The 20,822-nt window shown below is 50.7% G+C and overlaps 3 protein-coding genes across 4 annotated transcripts; 1 reads left to right on the top strand and 2 right to left on the bottom strand.

Moving 5' to 3' along the window:
• The first annotated feature begins 5,279 nt into the window (after positions 1-5,279).
• On the top strand, positions 5,280-9,845 carry LOC117858092 (probable serine/threonine-protein kinase At1g54610). Its single transcript, XM_034741090.2, has 7 exons — positions 5,280-5,651; positions 6,402-6,707; positions 7,970-8,287; positions 8,377-8,592; positions 8,798-8,898; positions 8,977-9,094; positions 9,265-9,845. Exons 1-7 carry the CDS (start codon positions 5,400-5,402, stop codon positions 9,625-9,627), a joined length of 1,674 nt encoding a protein of 557 aa, XP_034596981.1. The 5' UTR covers positions 5,280-5,399; the 3' UTR covers positions 9,628-9,845.
• Positions 9,846-9,975: 130 nt separating this feature from the next.
• Positions 9,976-11,333, bottom strand: LOC117858093 (uncharacterized). The gene is made up of 3 exons (XM_034741091.2): positions 10,769-11,333; positions 10,588-10,655; positions 9,976-10,462 (listed from the first exon to the last, which is right to left on the bottom strand). The coding sequence occupies exons 1-3, from the start codon at positions 11,109-11,111 to the stop codon at positions 10,280-10,282; spliced, it is 594 nt and encodes a 197-aa protein (XP_034596982.1). The 5' UTR covers positions 11,112-11,333; the 3' UTR covers positions 9,976-10,279.
• Positions 11,334-17,614: 6,281 nt separating this feature from the next.
• LOC117854747 (NAC domain-containing protein 83) lies at positions 17,615-19,065 on the bottom strand. 2 transcript variants are annotated; one of them, XM_034736982.2, is made up of 3 exons: positions 18,615-19,065; positions 18,214-18,521; positions 17,615-18,123 (listed from the first exon to the last, which is right to left on the bottom strand). In XM_034736982.2, exons 1-3 carry the CDS (start codon positions 18,826-18,828, stop codon positions 17,884-17,886), a joined length of 762 nt encoding a protein of 253 aa, XP_034592873.1. In that variant the 5' UTR covers positions 18,829-19,065; the 3' UTR covers positions 17,615-17,883. The 2 variants fall into 2 exon arrangements, with proteins under 2 accessions (XP_034592873.1, XP_034592872.1); XM_034736981.2 differs by having other exon boundaries at positions 18,214-18,524; positions 18,615-19,063.
• Between the last annotated feature and the right edge of the window lie 1,757 nt (positions 19,066-20,822).

Here is a 20,822-nt window from a genome sequence, read left to right as displayed (position 1 = left end):
TGTTTCTCTTCGCTCATGGAATCCTGTTTATATTTGATACAAATCATCAGTTTTACACAAGTCCGAGCAATCTGAATGTGACGGGTAGCATCTCATATTTGATTTTCACCATGTCCATTGTTTTGTGTCTGAATGTGATTAGTCATGTGTGCTACTAGTCGTTGTCTGAGATGCTTGTGTTTCTGTTGGTTTTGCTTGGACGCATCTTTGTGGCCGGTTACTTACTCAGCTGCGGATTGCATGCTGCTGTTTTACGCAGGAAATTCCTGGCACAGCATGCGTCAAAAGTTTTTTTATGCTTTTGGAAAGGACACGCGTCGAAATTTGATTCGTTTGAAAGAAGAGCATCAGGCATGAGGTCGGATTAAGACATGACGATGTCACGCTTGATTATTTTTCTTGTGGGTTGCATGATAAATACTGCCGAGTCGCGGTTAACTAGGATTACCTGACAATGATTGAGGCATCACAATCGCCGCTCGTAGGCGCCCTGTCTTGCCGGTTATTTGCAGTCACGGGTGTTTATGATTCTTAACCTGGTTGATTGAGGACGGAGCAGTGTGTGGTTCAGCTATCAAAACTGAAACCTGTGATGAACTCTTAATAATGTAACTTTATTTTCCTACGGATAGGTGGCAGAAACTATTGGCTAGCTACTGCACAGCTACGCTCTGTAGCACTAGAAAAAAAAAAGGTTGGTTCTTCGTCTGGTCTGGCTGTTCTGTTTGGTCAAACACGTCGAAACAAACCTCCAAGGGTTGACTAGTTCCAACAGGTCGAACTTGGTGGTATGTAAAAGACGGGCGCGTTGACTTTGAACAAGTGTTGTGTGGAGGCGTCAACACAGCTAATACAAGTCTGCCACCCTCTACTACGACGCAGTTAGAAGAAGGAAAGAAAGGACAAGTGAAACAGCGAGTCTTTTCACTCTTCACAGCCACGGTTTCACGCAGAAAAATCTCGAGGTGGCCACACAAGCACGATTTGACACGAAAATCCCAGAGGCTATCTGTCTGGGTCGAGTGCCAAGCGCTGAGTGGCAACTAGGACGCCGTGTTTCAAAAAAAAGCAACTAGGACGCCGGAAAAGGATCTGAAAATGGCCGTGCACTTGCGCAGCTTCCACATCTGTCTCCACCAAGCAAGCCAATTACCCAAACATCACACGCGTCGCCCTCAGCCATTGAAGACCGGCCGGGCGCTTGCTTGACCCCAAAAGCAAGGCACCGCCGCATCCATGTGTTGCGACGAGCAAGCACTATACTTTTATACTCGCTAGTATATATACTAATATACTACGAGTACTTTGCAACCTCCAGAGTCAAAGACAGGAGATATGTCTACAGACTACAGGGAGAGGAGCAACGACGACCATGACTGAAGATGACATGCACGCTGACACTGATCATATCACCAGAACGCCAGAGCACGAGCGCGGCGACCAAACCGCACCATCCTTCACATCTGGCAGCCATCCCACGCTGGTCGATCACGATTTCAACCAGGGGTTGGTGTCCTGGCGAGACTTTTGGGGGTGGAGCTGAGGTGACCGGCCGGTGCCGCTGCCGGCTGCCACTGGTGATGGCAGGCGGCCGGCCAGGCAGCCGTGCGTGATGGAGTTGGAGCCAACCAGTTGCATGGTGGTTAGGCCGGAGTCGGGAGTCCCAGTCCTGTATGTGTATGGCGACTTCACTTTACAGTCAAAGCTTCACACGCTTTTTTTTCCTTTTTTCAGAAGAGTTGTTGGTCCATAAAAAACCGTCAAAGGGAATGGGAATATCTCTGAACATCTGCAAATTCGCAGTGCACGGTGGTGTAGTCCACAACGTTGATCACGAGTTCCTCGTTGAATCCCACGTTGATCAGACAGCTGAAATTACAAGCTGCTCGTGTTCTTGAGTTTTCAGTCAGTACTGTGGTAGCATCTAGCGTGCTTTGTCTCCTCTGCTGCGTGTTACGTGATTCTTTTTATTAAAGGTTTTACGTGATTTACATGCATGGCGCATGGTTAACCGTCCATCAAGCTCCAAACAGTTGCGCTACCTAAACGGTTACGGTTAGGGTAGGTGCTGTCCGTCCCTTCTGACACTAGTCTCATACCACTAGAGCACAGTAGCTCACTTTTGGGCTTGCTTTCTCCAACTGACAGAGACCAAGCATGCCGCTGCAGTTAACGTCCATAAACTCGCTTTGCTTCTTAAGCGATCTCCGGATTAGCTGCTTATGGGGTGTTTGGGAGGAGGGGACACTAATTAGGAGTATTAAACCTAGACTAATTATAAAACTAATTACACAACCTCTATGCTAAATCGCGAGACGAATCTATTAAGCCTAATTAGTCCATGATTTGACAATGTGGTGCTACAGTAACTATTGTTGATGATGGATTAATTAGATTTAATAGATTCGTCTCGCGATTTAGCCTAGGGGTTCTGCAATTAGTTTTGTAATTAGCTTATATTTAGTCATCCTAATTAGTATCCGAACGTCCGATGTGACAGGGCTAAAGTTTAGCCCTGGTATCCAAACACCCCCTTAAGCAATCTAGCGCAGCTGGTGAAGGCACACATGCCGCTGGGTAGGGAAGTCAACGCTGATGCCATGCCCTGGGTGAAGGCACACTCTCAGGGCTGGCTGAGTGAGTCAGGGCCTGTTTAGTTCCTCCCAAAATCTCAACTTTAGCACTATACAAAAAGAAGATTCCCCATCACATCAAAGTTGCGGTACATGCATGGAGTACTAAATGTAGACGAAATCAAAAATTAATTGCACAGTTTTATTGTACCGAGACGAATCTTTTACAAACGAAATGCTACAGTTGCGCATTTATGGTAAAATGTCAATTTTGCCACTCCCAAATTGGGAACTAAACAAGGCTCAAGGCCTCAGTGAGGCTGGAATATGACTGCGTAGACTTTCAGGTCTGGGTGAAATGGCCTTGCCTGTCAGTGCATAGGAAAACAATCTCCTTTTATGAGGAATTGACTTGCCATACATGCGACCAAACGGTATGATTTGACAGCCTTCGTTAACACCGAGAGAGCAAAAGGAAAAGGAAAAGGAAAAAAGATGTCACTTTACTCTCTTGAGGCAGTTTCGTCTTGCTGTCGGGGGGACACCGTACTCCAGCGTCACTGCAGAATGCAGGTGCTGTTTAGTTGGGCTGAATGAATGGATTCGTGGCTGTTGCTGCAAGTAACTGTGCCGTGGAACGGATGCACGCAGATGGCAACTCTTTAACAACCCATCCAACCGGCCGTCGGCCGATACGATCTACATGCCCCTAATTTTGTCATGGACAGTCTGAACAATGTTTGATCGAGAGAGCATGGAGAATCTTGCGTGAATGCCCAACTGTTCTCAGGTAAGCTCTATATGCGATGGCAATACACACATCGACACAGGTGGATGGCAACTCGCGAACAACCGGAACCGCCTGAACATGATCTACAGGCATCTAAACTGTTTGCAGGTCATAATCTAAAACGAAAGAAGCTATTTGCAAGAAAACTCTTAGATTGCCTGAATATTGTTCAGTTGTTTCAACCAGATTAAAGGATGAGAAGTCGGCAGTTATGATCTACGAAGACTCGAGCACCAAATCTGATCGCTTGTGGAAGGATTCGGTGACTGGTTGGTGTGTGAGTGAGCAGAGCACTACCACTTATAACCCAATAATGATCTCCATCATGCTATCCATACCATACCAACAGCAGTAGCAGCTGCTGATTGCTAAATCGTTCGTCGTCCGGCAGAGATCGATGTGATTCAACTAACCCCTGACCTAAAAGTTTGGCCGCCCACTCTCACTAGTCACTACTCACTAGGCTGGGCTGGCTACACTACACCAGTGTGATGTTACTGTCAGCCATGCTGTGATGCTCAAACCATGGCTGCTGGTATAGCTGACGCGCGGCAGAGGTGCAGGGCCCGAGATCTGTGAGAGTGTGCCTGGCTATTTCGACCCGTCAGGGATCAAGGGAGGGAGATTTCGATCGATGATGCAGGGGAAAGGAGAAAGAGAAGGCTGCAAAAGGAGGAAGAAGTTCTGAAAAGAGGTACTGCTCTACAAATTTGATTTCGGTTCCTACTCTGAAAGCTACTGTACGTGCATGCGGCAGGTCCATCACGCATGCATGGAAAACTGGGTTCAGGATCCAGATATCCGTGAGGAAAACAGCATCTATTTGGAAACTTGCTTTGTTTGTATGGAAAAATCGTATACCTGGTAAATGAGGGGGATTGCTTTTTCTATATAATTTACGGTAGCAAAAATGAACGTACATGAGGGGTTTAAAATGAATTTTAGTTGTTTCGCAAAAAATGCATTTAAATTCTGCTGCCGGTCAGTAGTATGAACTGAAATATATTTATTCCCGTGCGAAAGGAGCTTTTGAATTTTGCCAGCACTTCCGTGTCAAGTGTGAACCCCTTAATTCCCGGGAAACCTTTTCTTGTCAAACAGATGGGTCCCCCTCATCTATCAACTCTAATCTTCAACACTACTTATTGGGCACACAAAAGGACTTAACACAGTAAAAGCCGGCCATTTTACTAACCTTAGAGCAAATCCTATTTACCTTTCCATTTTTTTAATAATTATTAGGACAAATAAATAATCCATCCCGACTCACCCTAAATACATACAGCAATTAGATTGATACCAATAAAAGAGATATTGGGACATCCCATCAGCTAATTATTAGAAAGATATTTATTGGAAGATTACTAAAGACGCTTTTATTGTCCTACATATGATTCCATAAAAGAATCCTTCGAGATATATTATTTCATAAATTCATGTAAGGTCTTACTTGAGATGGCTGAGAACCATCTGTTTTCTAAATGCACTTTTTCAAGCTGTTTTTTTAAGTATATGACCTCATATATTTTAAAAGGAGCGTGTCATACTTGGTAAGTCTTTCTAAATAATTATTTAATTAGCATAGAATGGTAAAACAAACCATGCATAGCTTAGGATAAGCTAAACAAGCCAGCTTGGAAATGGTACAAAAGTAGAAGGTAAAAACTGTTTCCCTTTTTCTTCCTTGTTACAGAGCCCATGCTTGGATTGATAGAGGCTGTAGACCGGCCTGTGAGCACACGACTTGTGTGTCTCGAAACCGGGTGTCTGCCTCCAGCACGAGAAACATTATTTGCAAAAAAAATGTAATAGTTTTCACATTTTATCCAAAAGTCAAGCTGCACTGTAACACTCTGGCAGGCAGTCCAAAATCCAGAGTGCCAAACCGTCATCACAAAAGACCCGTCACGTAGCACACAGTTGAGGCGGTCTCCCATTTCCCTCCCTCAACTTCCCGCGTCCTCCCGTCGTTTCCTCGCAACCGCCCCACGCCGCCGCCGGCGACCGCCCGCGCGGCACATGACGGCGGCCCCGCCATGGGCTGCATCCTCGGTAAGCTCTCCACGGCGCCCGGCTCCTCCCTCTTCTTCCCCGCCGCCGCCGCCGCCGCCGCTGGAGGAGGAGGGGAAAAGGCGGCAGAGGTGCAGCTCCAGGCGCCGCCGCAGGAGCACATCGCGGCGGTGAGGAAGGACGCGTCCGGGTGGCCCCTCTGGCTCTCCGAGGCCGCCGGCGACGCGCTCCGGGGATGGGCGCCCCGCGGCGCCGACGCCTTCCAGAAGCTCGAGAAGGTGAGGACGATCCTTTCCGCCGCGCGCCCGTGCTTGCTGATCGGCAATTAATTACCGGAAAAAGTTTGGGCTTTTCATGGGAACAGCGGGTTGTTGGGGAAAGATTTGAACTTGCCTTTTCTCATCCTTGTTTCGATTTGTTCGTGCTTGTCGTACGCGATCGTCGGTTGTGGAATTCGGCGAGTAATTTGAGTTCTTGCTTTTTCTGGTTATCGTAATTGAGTTGTTGGCGTGTCACCTACTCCAAAAAAAGTCCTTCCTCACTTTCTTGTTCTGAGTTCAAGAGAGCAATGGATTCTTTATTGTTCTGTTATTATGAGTTGTAAGAGTCAAAGAGAGAAAATAAAGCAAATGATGATCTCAGCACATAAACAAGCTCCGAATTCCTAGAAGTGCTTAAAAATAAGCAGGGATGAGCAAATCCCCAGCTTTCCTGAGATTTAAAAACGACACAGCTCCATCATCTACGTTCATACTTTATATGCTTGTCCGTGTCACAAGAATTCGTAATTCGTAAGGACAAATGGAAAAGGTCAACTTGCAATGTGTCTATTGATTCGATTGGAGTACCTGTAAGTGTTATCCTCTCTGGTCTTTTCAAAGAAACGAGTTGCTGTAGATTTTTTTCTAGCTTTTTTTTAGAGCCGAGTCAGTGAAAAGAAAGAAATCAGCTAAATTCCATTGCTTGCCTCATTCGATTGGAGATATTTTCTAAAAAATGGTTGCGATCTTTTTTCCCTGTGCCGCCAGATTGGGTCAGGAACGTACAGCAACGTGTACAAGGCGATTGACGTGGAGAGCGGCCGCGTGGTGGCGCTGAAGAAGGTGCGGGTGGACGGCGTCGGCGAGGCCGAGAGCGCGCGGTTCATGGCGCGGGAGATCGCCCTGCTCCGCCGCCTCGGCGACCACCCCCACGTCGTCCGCCTCGAGGGGCTCGTCACCTCCCGCCTCAACACCGCTCCCTCCCTCTACCTCGTCTTTGAGTACATGGAGCATGACCTCACTGGCCTCACCGCCTGCGCAACCGCCTCCGGCCGCCGCCTGTCCTTGCCTCAGGTATGATCACTGCGTTTGCTACATACTGCCCCCAATGAAGACATGGTCAGTGGCCTGCTATACTGATCTCTCAGTTCCTGGAAATTAGTTGTACGGTAGTTTTCAGAGGTAATCTGTGTGTGACAAGCAATACAAATTTCAATCATTGGTGATGCATAAGATTGATAAATTAGCTAACTAGGATTCTTGAGTTCTGATCGGTGATGTGGAGAGTTTAACCAACCTTTTGGTTCCCTGGTAGTCTGTGGTTAGGGAATTTATCACTAAAAGAAAATTGGCGTCGCTTAGGATTGCCAGCAGCCAGAACTACTGTGCCTGCGAATTCAAATGCGGAGAAGGGATGATTTCTAATTGAATCTTAAATTATTTGCTTAAAATAAATTGCATGTGTTTTAAAGAACTTGAAGTTTACTACTCCCTCTATTTCAAATTGTAGTTCGTTTTAACATTTTTAGGTTCATAGATATTATTATACATCTAGATATAGTGTATGTCTAGGTGCATAATAATATCTATGAATCTAGAAAAGTCAAAACGACCTACAATTTGGAACGGAGGGAGTATTTACTAATAATTAACGTGGGCCGTTCCAATGTCATTTGCTCTGAGATATGACACCTCTTTTCAAGGGAGCATAAAGGGGTACTAAGACATTTGCAGCGTTGTCAGCATATACCTGCCAGTCAAGTCTCCTATTTGGGAGACCGAATACTTTGTAACTGATGTAACTTCATTCTTTGGTTCTAGAAGAAGCATCATTGACTGATTATCAGCTGGGGAATTTTGCTTTAGCTTTTTGCAAGAAGCAAACAAATCCATTAGACCGGAACACCGCAGTGATGTCGACCTGTAAGTCTATTAGACTAAGTGAAGCAGAGTATTTCCTAGGTTTGAACAGAGGAGTCCAATTGACAGAGACAGGTATTGTGTTCTTTTTGCACGCACACTGCTTCCCAGAAATCCCTTCACCGAACTACAGACATTTCAACTGTCAACATTGGCTGCAGTTAACTGACTGGAATTTACCTCTGAAACTCTCTATCCAGTAAAACTCTGTATTGCCGTTTGGACTATATGGAAATGACTCAACTCGGTTCGGTAAAATTGACTCTGTATTAATAACTGTAAAAGGTTGTCAATTACTTTCTTTTCTGAGAAGGAAGGTTCCAACAGGAGATGTTTTTCAGCTACACGGTTATTGACAAATGTATGCCTGACTTCATTATATGTGGTATTCACGAAGTCTAGTTCCTTGTTTGCAGGTGAAGTGCTACATGAAACAATTACTTTCCGGGATTGAACACTGCCATAACAATGGTGTTCTGCACCGTGACATCAAGAGCTCGAACCTACTTGTCAGCAGTGATGGAATTCTTAAGATAGCTGACTTTGGACTTGCCACCTCTTATGATCCTGACAACATGCGGCCAATGACGAGCCAAGTGATCACGCTTTGGTATCGTCCACCTGAACTCTTGTTAGGAGCAACTCACTATGGTGTTGGTGTTGATCTTTGGAGTGTCGGTTGCATATTGGCAGAATTGCTTCTTGGTGAGCCCATATTTCCTGGAAGAACAGAGGTACTTGGTTTGGTCCAGCTGAAATGTTAATTTTGGATAAATAGTGCAGGATGTCACTTGATTTAGCTATTAACGAGTGGTTTGTTTAGGTGGAACAATTGCACAAGATTTTCAAGTTGTGTGGTACTCCATCAGAGGATTACTGGGAGAAAATGAAGTTCGCTCATCCTACGTTCAAGCCATATGAACGGTGTCTAGCTGAAAAATTTAAGGATGTGCCACCATCTACCCTATCACTTCTTGAGACTCTCCTGTCAATTGACCCAGATATGAGAGGCACTGCAACTGATGCTCTGAACAGTGAGGTTAATACTACCCTATCAATCCTCAAGCCATTTAAAATGAACTGCTACATGAACAAATACAAAAGGAGAAAAAAATTGTGGCAAACAGTATACAGAACAATGGGTTAGGCTTAGTTTGCATTGATATAATATAGAGATTAATTTTGAGTAGGAACTCATGAGGTGGTCCTTGTTCAACTGTACTTATCATTTTCTGTGGACTCAGTTCTTCAGGACAGAACCGTATGCCTGTGAACCATCAAGCCTTCCGCGGTATCCACCATGTAAAGAAAGAGACGTGAAGCTTAAGTACGAGAAGCACAAAAGGTTTGGCGCCACTCTTTGCGCTTATCTCAGCTGTTTTATTTTGTTTGCAGAAAACTTAAACATTTGTGTGTTTTTCAGGAAGTCAAGGGTCAATGGGTCAGTAGAACGTCATAAAAACCGACAGCATGCATCACAAAATCCTGGGCGCAGAGTATTTACTCCAGATGTCAATAATAAGCCGCAAGCAAATCCAAAGGTGTGTTTGTTGCCCCTTTTCCTCTGCAAGAATCTTTTACTCAAACCTCAATAGCATCATGCTTAAATTGCCACCACTCCTGGCAATGCTTGCATCAAAAGCCATATTCAAGCAACTATTTGGACATAGAAACAATGAATAAATGGTGAATCGTGTTACTTTATCTTCAGGTACCAAGATTGGTAACAAGCACGAGTACTACCAAACTTGAGAGATTTCCTCCACCTCATTTGGATGCATCGATTGGTTATAGCCTAGATTCATCGGCTGATGGAACCACTGAAGAATTCTTCACATCTTCAGTTGTTGAGCTAAAGAAAATGCCGAGCGTAATATTTGGTCACATGAAATCTTACCTGAATAGCCCAAAGAAGGGCATGCAGAAGGCCAAGCCAAGCCTCAATATGGCGCCTTCCACTGTTCTCATCGGTGCATTTCGGCCTTACTCGCTTGGCCATCCCATGGAAGTGAGAAGAAAGAATAGGGAGCAATTCAGAGGCAAAGGGAGAAATGTAGTAGGTGCAGTCAAATGAAATTGTAACCATGTTCCTCCTTTTTCTTTTTTGCCCTTTTTATAGATGCTAGTCGACAGCTGGTGATTTTCAACCACAATTGATAGGTTTTACTTGTATAGTTCGGGAGTACTATAAATTAGGGCTGTGTATAGTGCATTTGTTATGTATAATGGGTCGCCAAATTTTATCAGCAAAACAGAGTATGAGAACATCCCCACACAGTTTTGTAGCTTCAATATCTGCATCAAAATCAGAGGGAAAAGAAAAGGAAGCGATCAAAGGGAATGCTATTGCTATTGCTGACGATCTTAATCTCGCACCAATGTTACTGCTGCACAACTGTCTAGAATTCAGAAATACATAGAATGAAATCACGGAAAACTTGGATGAACAGCTTCCAGATTGCTCTCTTTTCCAAACGCTAAATTTGTATTTTTCTCTATGACAACAGGAGCAGTCCGGTGCTGCTGATGCTCCTTACATCATTTACAGGATCAGTTTCTCAAATACAGGGTTAGCTAAGCACTAACCAAGATCAGAAGAAGAAAAAAAAGGCAGCAAATGATGCAAAGCTAGCATCGTGAACGATGACTGAATCAGCCATTGCATGTGTTTTACAAGCTGAGACGTAGTAAAAATGAAAAAAGATCCAATATACAGCGCTGCGTGATCAGAGATGAGATCTTACAGCTGCAGCAGCAGCAGGGGGAGGCTGTGATTCTGCAGCAGGAGACGGCGAAGCCTTGCTGGTGTGGCGGCTGAACAAGTTGTGCCAAGTGGTGGTGACCATCGACAAGCCTCTGAACCGAAGCCACCTGGCTCCCTCTTTAGATTCGGTTTTAGGTTCGGGCACCTGCAGGTTTGTGTATCGACAGTTAGGATACCAAGATACCATAGCTACATGTGCAAATGCAATGCTTAGATGTCACTAGTTGTAGTAGCTCATGCGTGACGATGCCAATTAGGATGGATCATCACCTGACTGGACTCCTGTGCATTGGTCGTGGTGACCTCGTTCCTATTGCTCGCCTGACGCGTCGTCGCTGCTGAGAAGGAGAAGGAGAAGGATGATCCCAAGAAGTGTCAGCACCAATGGATGGCAGCTCAAGAAACGACCAAAGGAGGAGGGAAGAACCGAGCGCGCGTTAAGTTTAAGCACCTCTGGTCCTGACGGAGCCGTCGCTGCTGGCGTCGGCGTCGGCCACGATTTTGTCGACGAACGCCGTCTTCTGGCAGTAGTACCTAAAGCTGGGCGATCCCGGCGTCGACGGCAGCGCCGCGCGGCCGGCGGCTTCCTCCCCCTGCTCCTTGGGCTCGGGTGCCACCTTGCTGCCTCGCCTCCTACCCGCCGCGGGCGACGACTCCGCCTCCTGCCCTTGCTGCCGCTGCGCCAGCAGACCCGTGGTGGACGCCTCGCTGTTCCCCAGCGCCCGTTCCCGAGCCCACCCCCGCCGCCGCCGCCGCGGCTCGGCCCCCTCGCCGGTCGACGCCCCGCACCCCATCGCCGCCAGCGTAGGGGAGGGCCGGTGAGCGGGGGCGGGAGCCGGAGGAGGCGGGAGCGGCAGACACAGCGTGGGGTGATCGGAAGGGATGGCCTCGGATGCCGCGCCGCGCGGCGGCCTTAGTAAGGAGACGCGCCCGGGGGGCGGTGTGGACCGTTGCTGCCGGCGAGCGGCGACGCGGGTTCCTCGGAGCGGAGCCTAGATTTGGCGGGCTGAGGATAGAGGGGTCCCACCTGGCCGAAGGCGTCCGGAGATGGGCTTTGTTGGGCCTAATGGGCTGTCATGAGATGAGCGTGCATAAGATGGGCCAACTTTCGTCAAACAGCAGCCCGGCGTTTTTCTTCTTTAATTTCCTTTCCTGGATGTCTCTCAATTTGTTGGCTGTTGGTCATTCATACACCTAAGCTTCATATGTGTAGGAGAAAAGCTTCTTTTATCTGCGTTTTTTTTTTTTGCATTTCTATGTATGGGTGTATATTTGACATCTTTAATTTGGCAATTTTTTTTGGCGGAAACATTGGGCAAGGTGTTTTTTACCTAAAACAACTTTTGGCTACGAGCAGGTAGCTCAACTGCTGCAGGCTATTTATGCAGCTCCATGTGAATGGAACCTACTCCTTGTTGAATAACAGTAGACCTCATCCGTCACAATTCTTAGGGTTTTGTGAAGAACTAGGACTAGTACGTGAAAAAGTGACTGCGGATCTTGAAACAACCAAGACCTGCTGGTGGAATTCATTCTACAGACAAGAAGAGATGATGCATTCCTTTCCTTCTTCAAGGACTCGGACACTAAAGCAGTGAACAGACAACTGAACCTGAACGTGATCTTCTGCAATTTTATTTGGCCACGTTGGTATCCAGATCGCATTTCGTGCAAGGATCAGGGCTCCTCTGTTCTGTTCACGTTCTAGAAGCCATATCCATGATCCATCCGATAGTTCGTCCCAGGATCCTGAAGGCAAGCAGGCAGCACAAGTGGTTGAACAGAGTCCATTGATTGCGTCTCCCTGTTGCATTTTCGGGCAGGCAGCCTGTGCACCTCACACACTGACACTGTATGGAGGAGTGCGGATTGATGTTGAGTGCTGCTAATGCCTAGAGCTATAGCTTGTAGCCTTGAGCTAGGCAACTGTCATCGACACATGCATGGCACACCCTTCTTCTTCTTTCGGGGTGTTTGATACGAGAGGTGAACTTTAAAAATGCCACGTCGAATGTTCCGATGCTAATTAAAAGGACTAAATATAAGCTAATTATAAAACTAATTGCAGAACCCCTATACTAATTCGCGAGACGAATCTATTGAGCCTAATTAATCCATGATTAGCACATGTTTACTGTAACGGCACATTGTCAAATCATGGACTAATTAGGCTTAATAAATTCGTCTCGCGAATTAGATTCCACCTGTGCAATGAGTTTTGTAAATAGTCTATATTTAATACTAATTAGTATCAAACATCCGATGTGACGGGGGCTAAAGTAACTTTAGAAGGTATATCCAAACACCCCCTTCAACCTCCTGCGAGCTTTGAAATTAAAGTTCTGAGCAGAAGGAGGTAGGAGTTATTATCCATTGCCGTCCTTGCTGCCGAGTTGCTTTCATGTGTCTGCATGCTGGTTAAAGCCGATCACCATCAGAGTTCAGAGGATTCTCATGGGAGAACGGAGACGGAGATCCCTGTCTTGGACTCCGTCCCTTCCCCTGGAGGGAAGGGAAGGTAAACCCAACCACCTTCCCTGCCGGTCTAGCTCTGCGGCCACTACTCAATGTATGTATGGATGGATGGATTAACGGAGAGGGAGTGGAGTGGTGGTTCAGTCCCTGGCTATTCCGATCCAAAGGAAGTCTCTTTCTTCCACTCCACCAACACCTTTTTCCTCCGTTCCTCCGGGCTCCGCCGCCGTGCCCCCATCCCCGTAGGGTCTGGGGCTCCACTCCGGCCACCACATGGGCATTCGGGCCAATGCCTGTGCTGTGCTGGGTTGGAACGCTCACTCTCCCGGTCTCCCTCAGCAGGCACTGCTCCCATGCAGAGCAGGTGCAAAGAGAGACGTCAGACGTCTCCTTGGCCTTGGGCATGGTACGGTCAGCAAGCAACAACAAAATAGCGTTCGGCTTGGGGTGGCTTGTTGAGCTTGCAGATCGCAAGAATGCAGCAGAAAATTAGTACTCATATCATATGCCTGGAAATCAAAAGGACAGTAGTAGTAGTAGTAATCTCAACACTTGAGCAACTGATCATTTGACTGATGATTAACAAACAAACCACCGATCGCCCAGCACACAGGTGGCGTTCACTGAACCCAACCCAACCTGCCTATCATTGGGCCATCGATCGATGCAAATCTCTCCCCTTTTTTTTCAATCTGTCCATGCGCGGTAGCGTCTGCAGGAGGTCTGCTGCGTGCCATTTTTTTCTGGTACCTTTTTCGCACATCATCGAGTTCTTTTCTCTTTCGTACTCGTACGAGTGCAATGCATTTTGTGTGTTTCCTTCCTTCCTCTGGTCCACGGGACATGACTCGGACGAGATGCCGCCGTGGTGGTGGGTTGTCAGTTGGTGGAAGCAACGAAGGCTGGAAGGGGCAAGCCGCGGTACTGTACCTTCCCGTGTCCTTGCTCGGCGTGACGCCCTGAAAACTAGCGCTCCTTCCTTTGCCGTGTGGCACGGCGCACGGCGCGCGGCATGGCCCTCGCCTTTGCATTGCATCGGAGTGGAGTGGTGACGATGACTTGCGAGGTAGGAGAAGGTAGGGCTTGCTGTAGCCTGTAGGGCAAGGGCAAGGACCCTCTGGTGCCCATGATCCATGGACTTTTTGGCCTGAGCTGTGAGGTGGGCAGGAAAGCGACGGAGCGAGATTGTGGGTTGACATTTGATGAGACGGACGGGAGGGAGGACGGGGTGACGACGAGCGGTGACGGATGGACGGATTTGGTCTTGGGAAAGGGAGCAAGCAACCGCGCTGACACACACATTTCGCCTTGGAAAAGCGAGCCGGAGGTGAGGTGGCGTCTGGCAATCCGCGACCCGACCCTCCCTGCTGCAGTGCTTGCATTGCCTCCCGGCTCCCGTCTGTGGGAGAGTGCCGTGCCGTGACGTGAGCGAGCTCCCAAGATCTTTTAGCTGGGGCCGGGCGGCAGCGGCAGCGGCACACCGCACGGCGGCGGCGGCGGCGGCGAGGCCGGCAAGCAAATAGCGGTCGGCGCGTCGTGGGGCAGAGCGCCACCGCGCGCACGTAACCACATGCATGCCGCCGCCTCGCTGGGCCGAGCCGGCCGGCACATGCGCTCGGTTGGTTGATCCGTTGGTTAATCGTACCGATCATTCCCTAATCATCAAGCGCCGGGCCTCGGCTGCCAATCGCCGCTCCGATCGGTCACGGCCTCTTCGCGCAAGCAACTTCTGTGGTGATGACTGGTGAGGAGCCGTGCCGAAAGCACATTAATTGGGTGGCAGCGGGTGTGCCGTCACGTAATCTCTGATGCCCTGCTTCGCGGGGGAATTAGAGGAGCAGTAACATGGGCCGGTGTGTGCTAATGGTAGGTTATTAATGTGTAGTGCAGGTGATCGAGTTGATGCTCCATGGACCATGGCACTGCCACCTGCTTTCATTCAGAATATTTTCAGAGACAACGGACAAGGAGGCACCGCCACAAGCAGCACTTGGGATTCAGAATCCATGTGCTCGCTTCAGTCGCTCGTACTAAAAAAGTGTCAAGAATCCATAGATGGGGACAGGCTCGTAATAGGGGTTGTTTTTGTGATTGTCCACTGATTTCCTGCTCATTGTTCGAAAGACAAGGGAAGCACCCGGGCACACGCGCAAGGAGGCAGAGCCATCTTTGTTTATTTTTTTTTTGTTTGAACAATGGCCATCTTTGTTTATGATTATTAGAACATGTTCCAAGAGGATAATTCTAGCACTATTTCGAGCACGAACCGCCGCTTGGTCACCGTTTGTTTGACCAACAACTGGGCTCAACTAGGACGCATTCCGATCTGGTATCCCTGCTTGATCCGCAATGTATGGCCCAACGACCAGATTAGCATCCCTTTCAGTTTCAGGACATGAGCTCGAGGAGAGATGCTTGTCACCAATGGCAACTTGTGTAATCCATCCGATAAATGCCAAGCAGATGTGCCTGATAACCAGCAGGAGTATCCGTTGCCCTGATTGACCTAATCATGCCACAAAACACTTTTGTATATGTCACCTGTGACCAGCAGGCAATGAATACAAGGCTCGTCTCATCTGCTGCTGGTTCCATCCATAGATGTTTACAAGTGAGTAGTGACTAGGGTACTGACTAGTCATTGGTTGCCCATCTCATTCAAAACTTTACATTTGCTGTGCATGTACTTACTGTTGGCAGCCAGCCATAATTCCTCGGTGCTGCGTCGCCTATTCAGATTCAGATCCGCAGCTGCCAACCTTTCAAACGCGGTGGTACTCGAAGAGTGGGATCCAAGCTAGCAACCCGCTGCAAGAAACCACCTCAATCCGGGACGTTCTCCTCCCAAACGAGCTTCCTCCCGGTACCAACTGAACCCCCCGGATCAAACGTGTGTGCTCCCGTCAGGCACCCGCCTCCGTGACATCAGTCTTCCCCCCATGGCGTTGCGTTGCGTGAGGAGGGCACCAAACACGCACGTCGCGATCAGCAGCCGGCAGCGAGCGTTATTGTTATTGTCACAGTGCACGGACACCTATGGCGTCTGCACGGCGCCGCTCGCTCTTCCTTTGCAAGGCTCCGGCGTCCGGCGGTCTCCCGGCTGCTCCGGCGGCCAACGGCGTCGTGACACCTGCCGCTCGCTTGCGTCGCACCCTGTCCGTGCGACGCCGTGCTGCGGCCAAGGGAGCGGAGGCGGAGGCCGGAGGAGGGAAGGGAGGAGGACACTGTACCCGCATGGCCGGCATTGAATCGGGGGGAGCCGTGCAGAATCAATCAATCCGTCCGTCCAGCGGTTGATGGCGATCTCTGCAGTGTGATTGCCGCTGTCTCGTCCGTCGCCCGTCCGTCCCCTGCGCGCGACCCTTGCTGCTTGCCGCCTGTGCCTGCGTGGGCTGCCTTGAATTATTGGCAACCTCCTGCGAGGCAGCAGCGTCTTGCTCGATGAATCAAAGATACCCTTCCTCCATCCCCTCATAGAGTCATGGTCATGGCCTGCTGTTACTGTCCGATCAGTACGGCTTTGACGCTTTATGTTTTCCCCGATGCTGACCAGCTGTTAACGACTTGTAAACCATGTCCGGTTCTGTCATCTGCCTCCAAGGTCCAGTAATCAATCCCTGGTCTGAACCCTGACGAAAAGACAAGGAGCCCGCGGCGCGAGTCAAACACTCAAATTGCTTCATGGCAGCGATTTTTCTCCTCCTCCGTGGTTGAAATCAAGAGGGGACAGCGATCACTCAAGAGTTGAGCTGTCCGGCTTCCCTTTCAGCGAAGAAAAAAACCCTCCGATGATGCTGTCTGCTAAGCACCGAGTCAATTTCAGATGCTCACGCTCACTTCCTTTTCACGCCGGCTTGCAGTTTGCTTCACAGGAGCAAGCAAGCAGCTCGGTGGTGATCTCACTCGTGCGTCATGGCACCCCGCGATCCTCGACGCCGCTGCACCGTGGCTCTTGCTTGTCGTCCCCGGCCGCAAACGGAGCAGGAACCGAATCATCGTCGGTTGCAGAAACGCATCTGCCTCTAGCTATTACTTAGGGACAGCGACGGTGTGAATCAGCCAGCCGCGGGCTCAGTGCGCGGGAACAATTCCCCCAAATCTTTCATCTTGCCCCAACAAATATTCGCTTCGATTTGATTCAAAGCTGGGGCTAGGTGATGAGCTTGCTTGTGCTTGGCATCTGCAGCCGTTGGACACTTGGACCAGACCAGACCGTGGCCAGCCGTCAGGATTACACCACCAGCGAGATTATTCCTATTCGTCTTCGTCTTCCTCTCGCCAGTCGCCAGAAGACCAGCAGGTTTCTTATTCCTGTGAGAAAGGCCCCCCGAGGAAGAAAGGTATCTCGCCTCTGCCTCTTGCCAATCAGTGGGAGTATCAGGAACCTTATCATCGTCTCCTTTCTGCATCCCCTCCCCTCCTCCTAAGTGCACTGCCCTTTCTGGCCTACCTTTTTCCTCTCCATGCTCAAACCTTCAGCTTTATTCTGCCTCCTTTCCGTGCCTGATTCTTGCTTTGTATATATGCCCTGTCTTGCTGTTCCTTGCACTGAAGCTATGCCCTGGTCTCTCTCTCATCTCTGCATGTGTCTTGCAATGCTGGGGCATCAGTTCCTTGTGGAGCTTGGCTTGCTTGGCTTTCCATTTCTGCATAGTTTTATTTGCAGTTGGTTTGCAGTTGGCACAAGTGTTTGGTGACAGCAAGAAATCGAAAAGAGGATGAAGCAAAATGCGTCAGAGTATAAAAGAGGTTGAGCGAATAAGTGAGGTTGTTCTGGTTCACACTTCACTCCAGACAACATAAGATGAACTCAGGGAGGACGTTGACAGAGCACATGATGATTGATTGCCAAAAGGGAACTGATTAATTTCTCGCTAATTAACATCCTTGATTCGCGTCGAGCTCAAACATAGCAAAGCCATTAGCTTTTTTCTTTTCTTTTCTTTTTTGTTTGAGCTCGATCTTCTTCTTCCTCTCTCTATTGCTTGCTACTAGGTGCTTAGGATTCCTACGGCGACATTAGAAGGGCACGGGAGGGCGTTCCTTAGAACATGGCGCCCGTGATTAACGGCCTAGTCAACTCTACTCCTCTCAATTGGAGGCGACGCTGCAGCTGCTGCCTCCATTGCTGCTGCTGCTGCTGCTCTCCTCGTCGTCACCGTCCTGCTCCTGGTCGCCAGCCTCGGAGGTGTCGGTGACGCATGACGACGCGGACGACGGCGACGAAGGCTCCTCCGCATCGTCATCTTCCTGGCCCCGGTGCGCCGCCGGCTTGGTCCTCTTGAATATGCGGCAGACCACCCAGTCGGCCGCCGCGCCATGGCAGCTCACCTGAATCGATTTATCACCACGAAAGAGCAATTAGCCGCCGTGGCAATTCACAGGTTACAATCTGGATCGTGCATGCTACAGTACGCTTACATGGGCCGTGGGGGCGTTGCCGGCGGCAGCGCAGCCGTGGAAGGGGTGGAGTCCGGAGGGGAGGAGGCGGTACTCGTGCATGGCCCAGTCGGTGCGCGCGGCGGCGCGGCCGCGGCCGCGGTAGAAGACGAGGGTCCGCTTGGTGCCGACCGGGCGCTTGCAGCGCGGCGAGACGACGAGCTTCTCCTTCCCGGACGGCCTCCAGAGGCCGGTCCCGGCCGCCCTCGCCGCGCCGCCGCCCTTCCGCCAGCACCGCGTCGCCGGGAGGTGGAAGAAGAAGCGCTCCCCGTCGGCGTCGCCGCCTGCTGCTGCTGCGTTAAGTTCAGACTTCAGATCAATGCCAATGCGGGATGCGGCGATCGAGTTCGAGAGAGCGACGGATCGACGGAGTGGTACGGTACCTGGGGGCAGGAGGTCCCACGGGTGGAGGCGCGCGAGGTCGGCGTCGGGGATGATGCCGGCGGGGAGCGGGCAGGCGAGCGCCTTGCGGCGGAGGTAGTGGAGCAGCAGCTCCTCGTCGGTGGGGCGGAAGCGGAATCCGATGGGCAGCCCCGCCGCGACGGGCGCCCCGGCGGGCCCCTGCACCCGCCACGCGCCGGCCGGCCGCCCCTCCATCGCGGGACACGAGAGGGGGATCCAAACGGATAAGGAAGCCGATCTGCTGGATGGCAGTCGGCGGATCGATAGGCACCGGCGGCGGCAATCGGCGGCGCGCGGGATTTTTGGCCCGGTGAGATCTCGTCGCCTCGTCGTGTGGAGGAGCGGAGACGGAGGCCGTCGGGTCGGCCGTTTTATAGGTAGGGGGGGCAGTGGCGTGAACCGGACTCAACCTCGAACTCAACTGCCCCCTCCCGTCTCGGCCCTTTATTAAAGCTCTTTCTTTTTGGAGTCTCCTACCCCTGCACAAAACGAAAGCCCTCCTCGCCTCTCCCTCCTCAACAAGGCACTGGCACTAGGGCCAGGAGAGTGTCCCGTGACCATGGGAAGCTCGAAGCGGTGGCCATGGTTGATGGCTCATGGCTGTGCCTGGTGAATTCAAGCTTTGCATTGCATTGCATTTGCAGCAGTGTTCTCTTTTTTTTTTCCCGTTGTTGCGACGATGAGTTACACGAGTAGGAGCGGTGCTCTTTTCATGGGCCTGGGATTTGCATTGCCCATGAAACAAGGCATCCATCTCGTGTCATCTCTAGGCAGTAGTTGAGTTCAGTGCTTTGTGTGCTACCGTGCTCTACTGCTCTCTCTGTTCTCAAGGTACGGTGCGGTTTCTTCCGGGGCTTTCCTTGCCTCCTTTTTGCCTTTGGTGGCATCCCCCATTGAATTCCTTGTGGTCTTCCTCGCTGCCTTCCCGAAGAGGAGGAGAGGGAGAAGCTTCCACGCCATGGCCACCGCCCGTTGCCCCTTGCCTTTCTAACCTTATTACGTCCTGACCTGACGCACCTCTACATTGGATCCCCCACATTACTGTTTACCTCCCGCTAATCTTTTCTACTTTAGTAACACACCGGGTCCGAAAAGGAATCAAAAGTTACTGACACCCCTCGTGCTGTGGTAGACCAGTAGAGACTCGAGACAAAAAAACAAAAAGAATCACAAGTAAAAGTCGTCGCCGTTGTTGTCTCTTCTTCTTTGCCGACCGATCGACGCCAAGCCGAGCTGCACCGTACCGCGTGAACGGCGAGGCACGCGCGTCGCCGTTGGATTGGAATGTCAGCGTGCTCGATCGGCCACCTCGTGGCGAGCTTCTCCACCGTGCTGGTCGGCGCATCAGGCCAAGCAGGAGCACTGATGGTTCGTTGTGCCGTGAGGAGGAGAGGAGAGGAGAGGAGATAGTGCACCACCTTGCCAGTCACGCAGCACGACGACAGGTCGAGGAGAGGCGCCGTGGTTTTGCCTTTTTCCGGGACTCCCGAGTTCTGTGACGACGAACAGATGGGCAAGCCGATCTGCCGGTGCGCCATGCAACGCATCCTGCTCGATCGCTCGACCCTGCCCGGCAAGCAAGCGGCGCCGCTGGCAGGCGTTCACGGATGCGCCCCTTCAACTTCCGTCAGATGCAGCAGGTGGCCCGTGGCCGGCCGGTGCGTTCATCCATCCCCCATTGATTGCGATCGCGTATTCCTCTCCCGCGAGCTGCTTGCGGCTCCCTCCGGTGCCGTCCCGGCAAGTGCCAGCGGCGGCGAACGGAGTGCCCACCAGCGCGCGCGTTTCGCCGGCCGGTGAGGCGGTAGTGTCCGTGGCCGCCGCGCGTTACTGCGTTCTCGAGGGTCAAGGCCAAGGGGAAACTTTGCGAGGTCACGGCACGGCAGGCAACGATCGGGACGGTTTCCGATCCGACGGCTCGCGGCGCATGGAATGAACCGCACGCATCGTCCGTACGCGTAGAGTGATACGGCGCGGCAACAGCCGAGAGCAGCGTGGGACCTTGCGTGCGCCCGCCGCCCGCGCTCGCCGTCGCCGCGCTGCGACCCGCGCCGCGCAGAGCCATCCGTGCGGCGCGCGCCCACCTCGCCACGGCCTTTTGCCGAAACGGGACGCCGCGGATTGCTTTGCTCGGCTCGCACGCAGACTGAGCCTGAGGAGTGAACCCGGCCGCCCGGCGGATGGGCCAC

Source organism: Setaria viridis, chromosome 5 (genome assembly GCF_005286985.2).
Source record: "Setaria viridis chromosome 5, Setaria_viridis_v4.0, whole genome shotgun sequence".
Classification (NCBI taxonomy): domain Eukaryota; kingdom Viridiplantae; phylum Streptophyta; class Magnoliopsida; order Poales; family Poaceae; genus Setaria; species Setaria viridis.
The sequence above is the reverse complement of the archived record's forward strand: the minus strand, read 5'-3'. Positions and strand labels throughout refer to the sequence as shown.

Bases quoted from the DNA above. Each gene is read 5' to 3' on its own strand.
- LOC117858092 (XM_034741090.2), top strand. From the start codon at position 5,400: ATGGGCTGCATCCTCGGTAAGCTCTCCACGGCGCCCGGCTCCTCCCTC. The intron at 6,708-7,969 runs GTATGATCACTG...CCTTGTTTGCAG, and splicing joins GCCGCCTGTCCTTGCCTCAG to GTGAAGTGCTACATGAAACA. The intron at 9,095-9,264 runs GTGTGTTTGTTG...CTTTATCTTCAG, and splicing joins AGCCGCAAGCAAATCCAAAG to GTACCAAGATTGGTAACAAG.
- LOC117858093 (XM_034741091.2), bottom strand. From the start codon at position 11,111: ATGGGGTGCGGGGCGTCGACCGGCGAGGGGGCCGAGCCGCGGCGGCGG. The intron at 10,656-10,768 runs GTGCTTAAACTT...TCTCCTTCTCAG, and splicing joins CGGCTCCGTCAGGACCAGAG to CAGCGACGACGCGTCAGGCG. The intron at 10,463-10,587 runs GTGATGATCCAT...ACAAACCTGCAG, and splicing joins ATGCACAGGAGTCCAGTCAG to GTGCCCGAACCTAAAACCGA.
- LOC117854747 (XM_034736981.2), bottom strand. From the start codon at position 18,828: ATGGAGGGGCGGCCGGCCGGCGCGTGGCGGGTGCAGGGGCCCGCCGGG. The intron at 18,525-18,614 runs GTACCGTACCAC...AACTTAACGCAG, and splicing joins GTGGGACCTCCTGCCCCCAG to CAGCAGCAGGCGGCGACGCC. The intron at 18,124-18,213 runs GTAAGCGTACTG...AAATCGATTCAG, and splicing joins GCAACGCCCCCACGGCCCAT to GTGAGCTGCCATGGCGCGGC.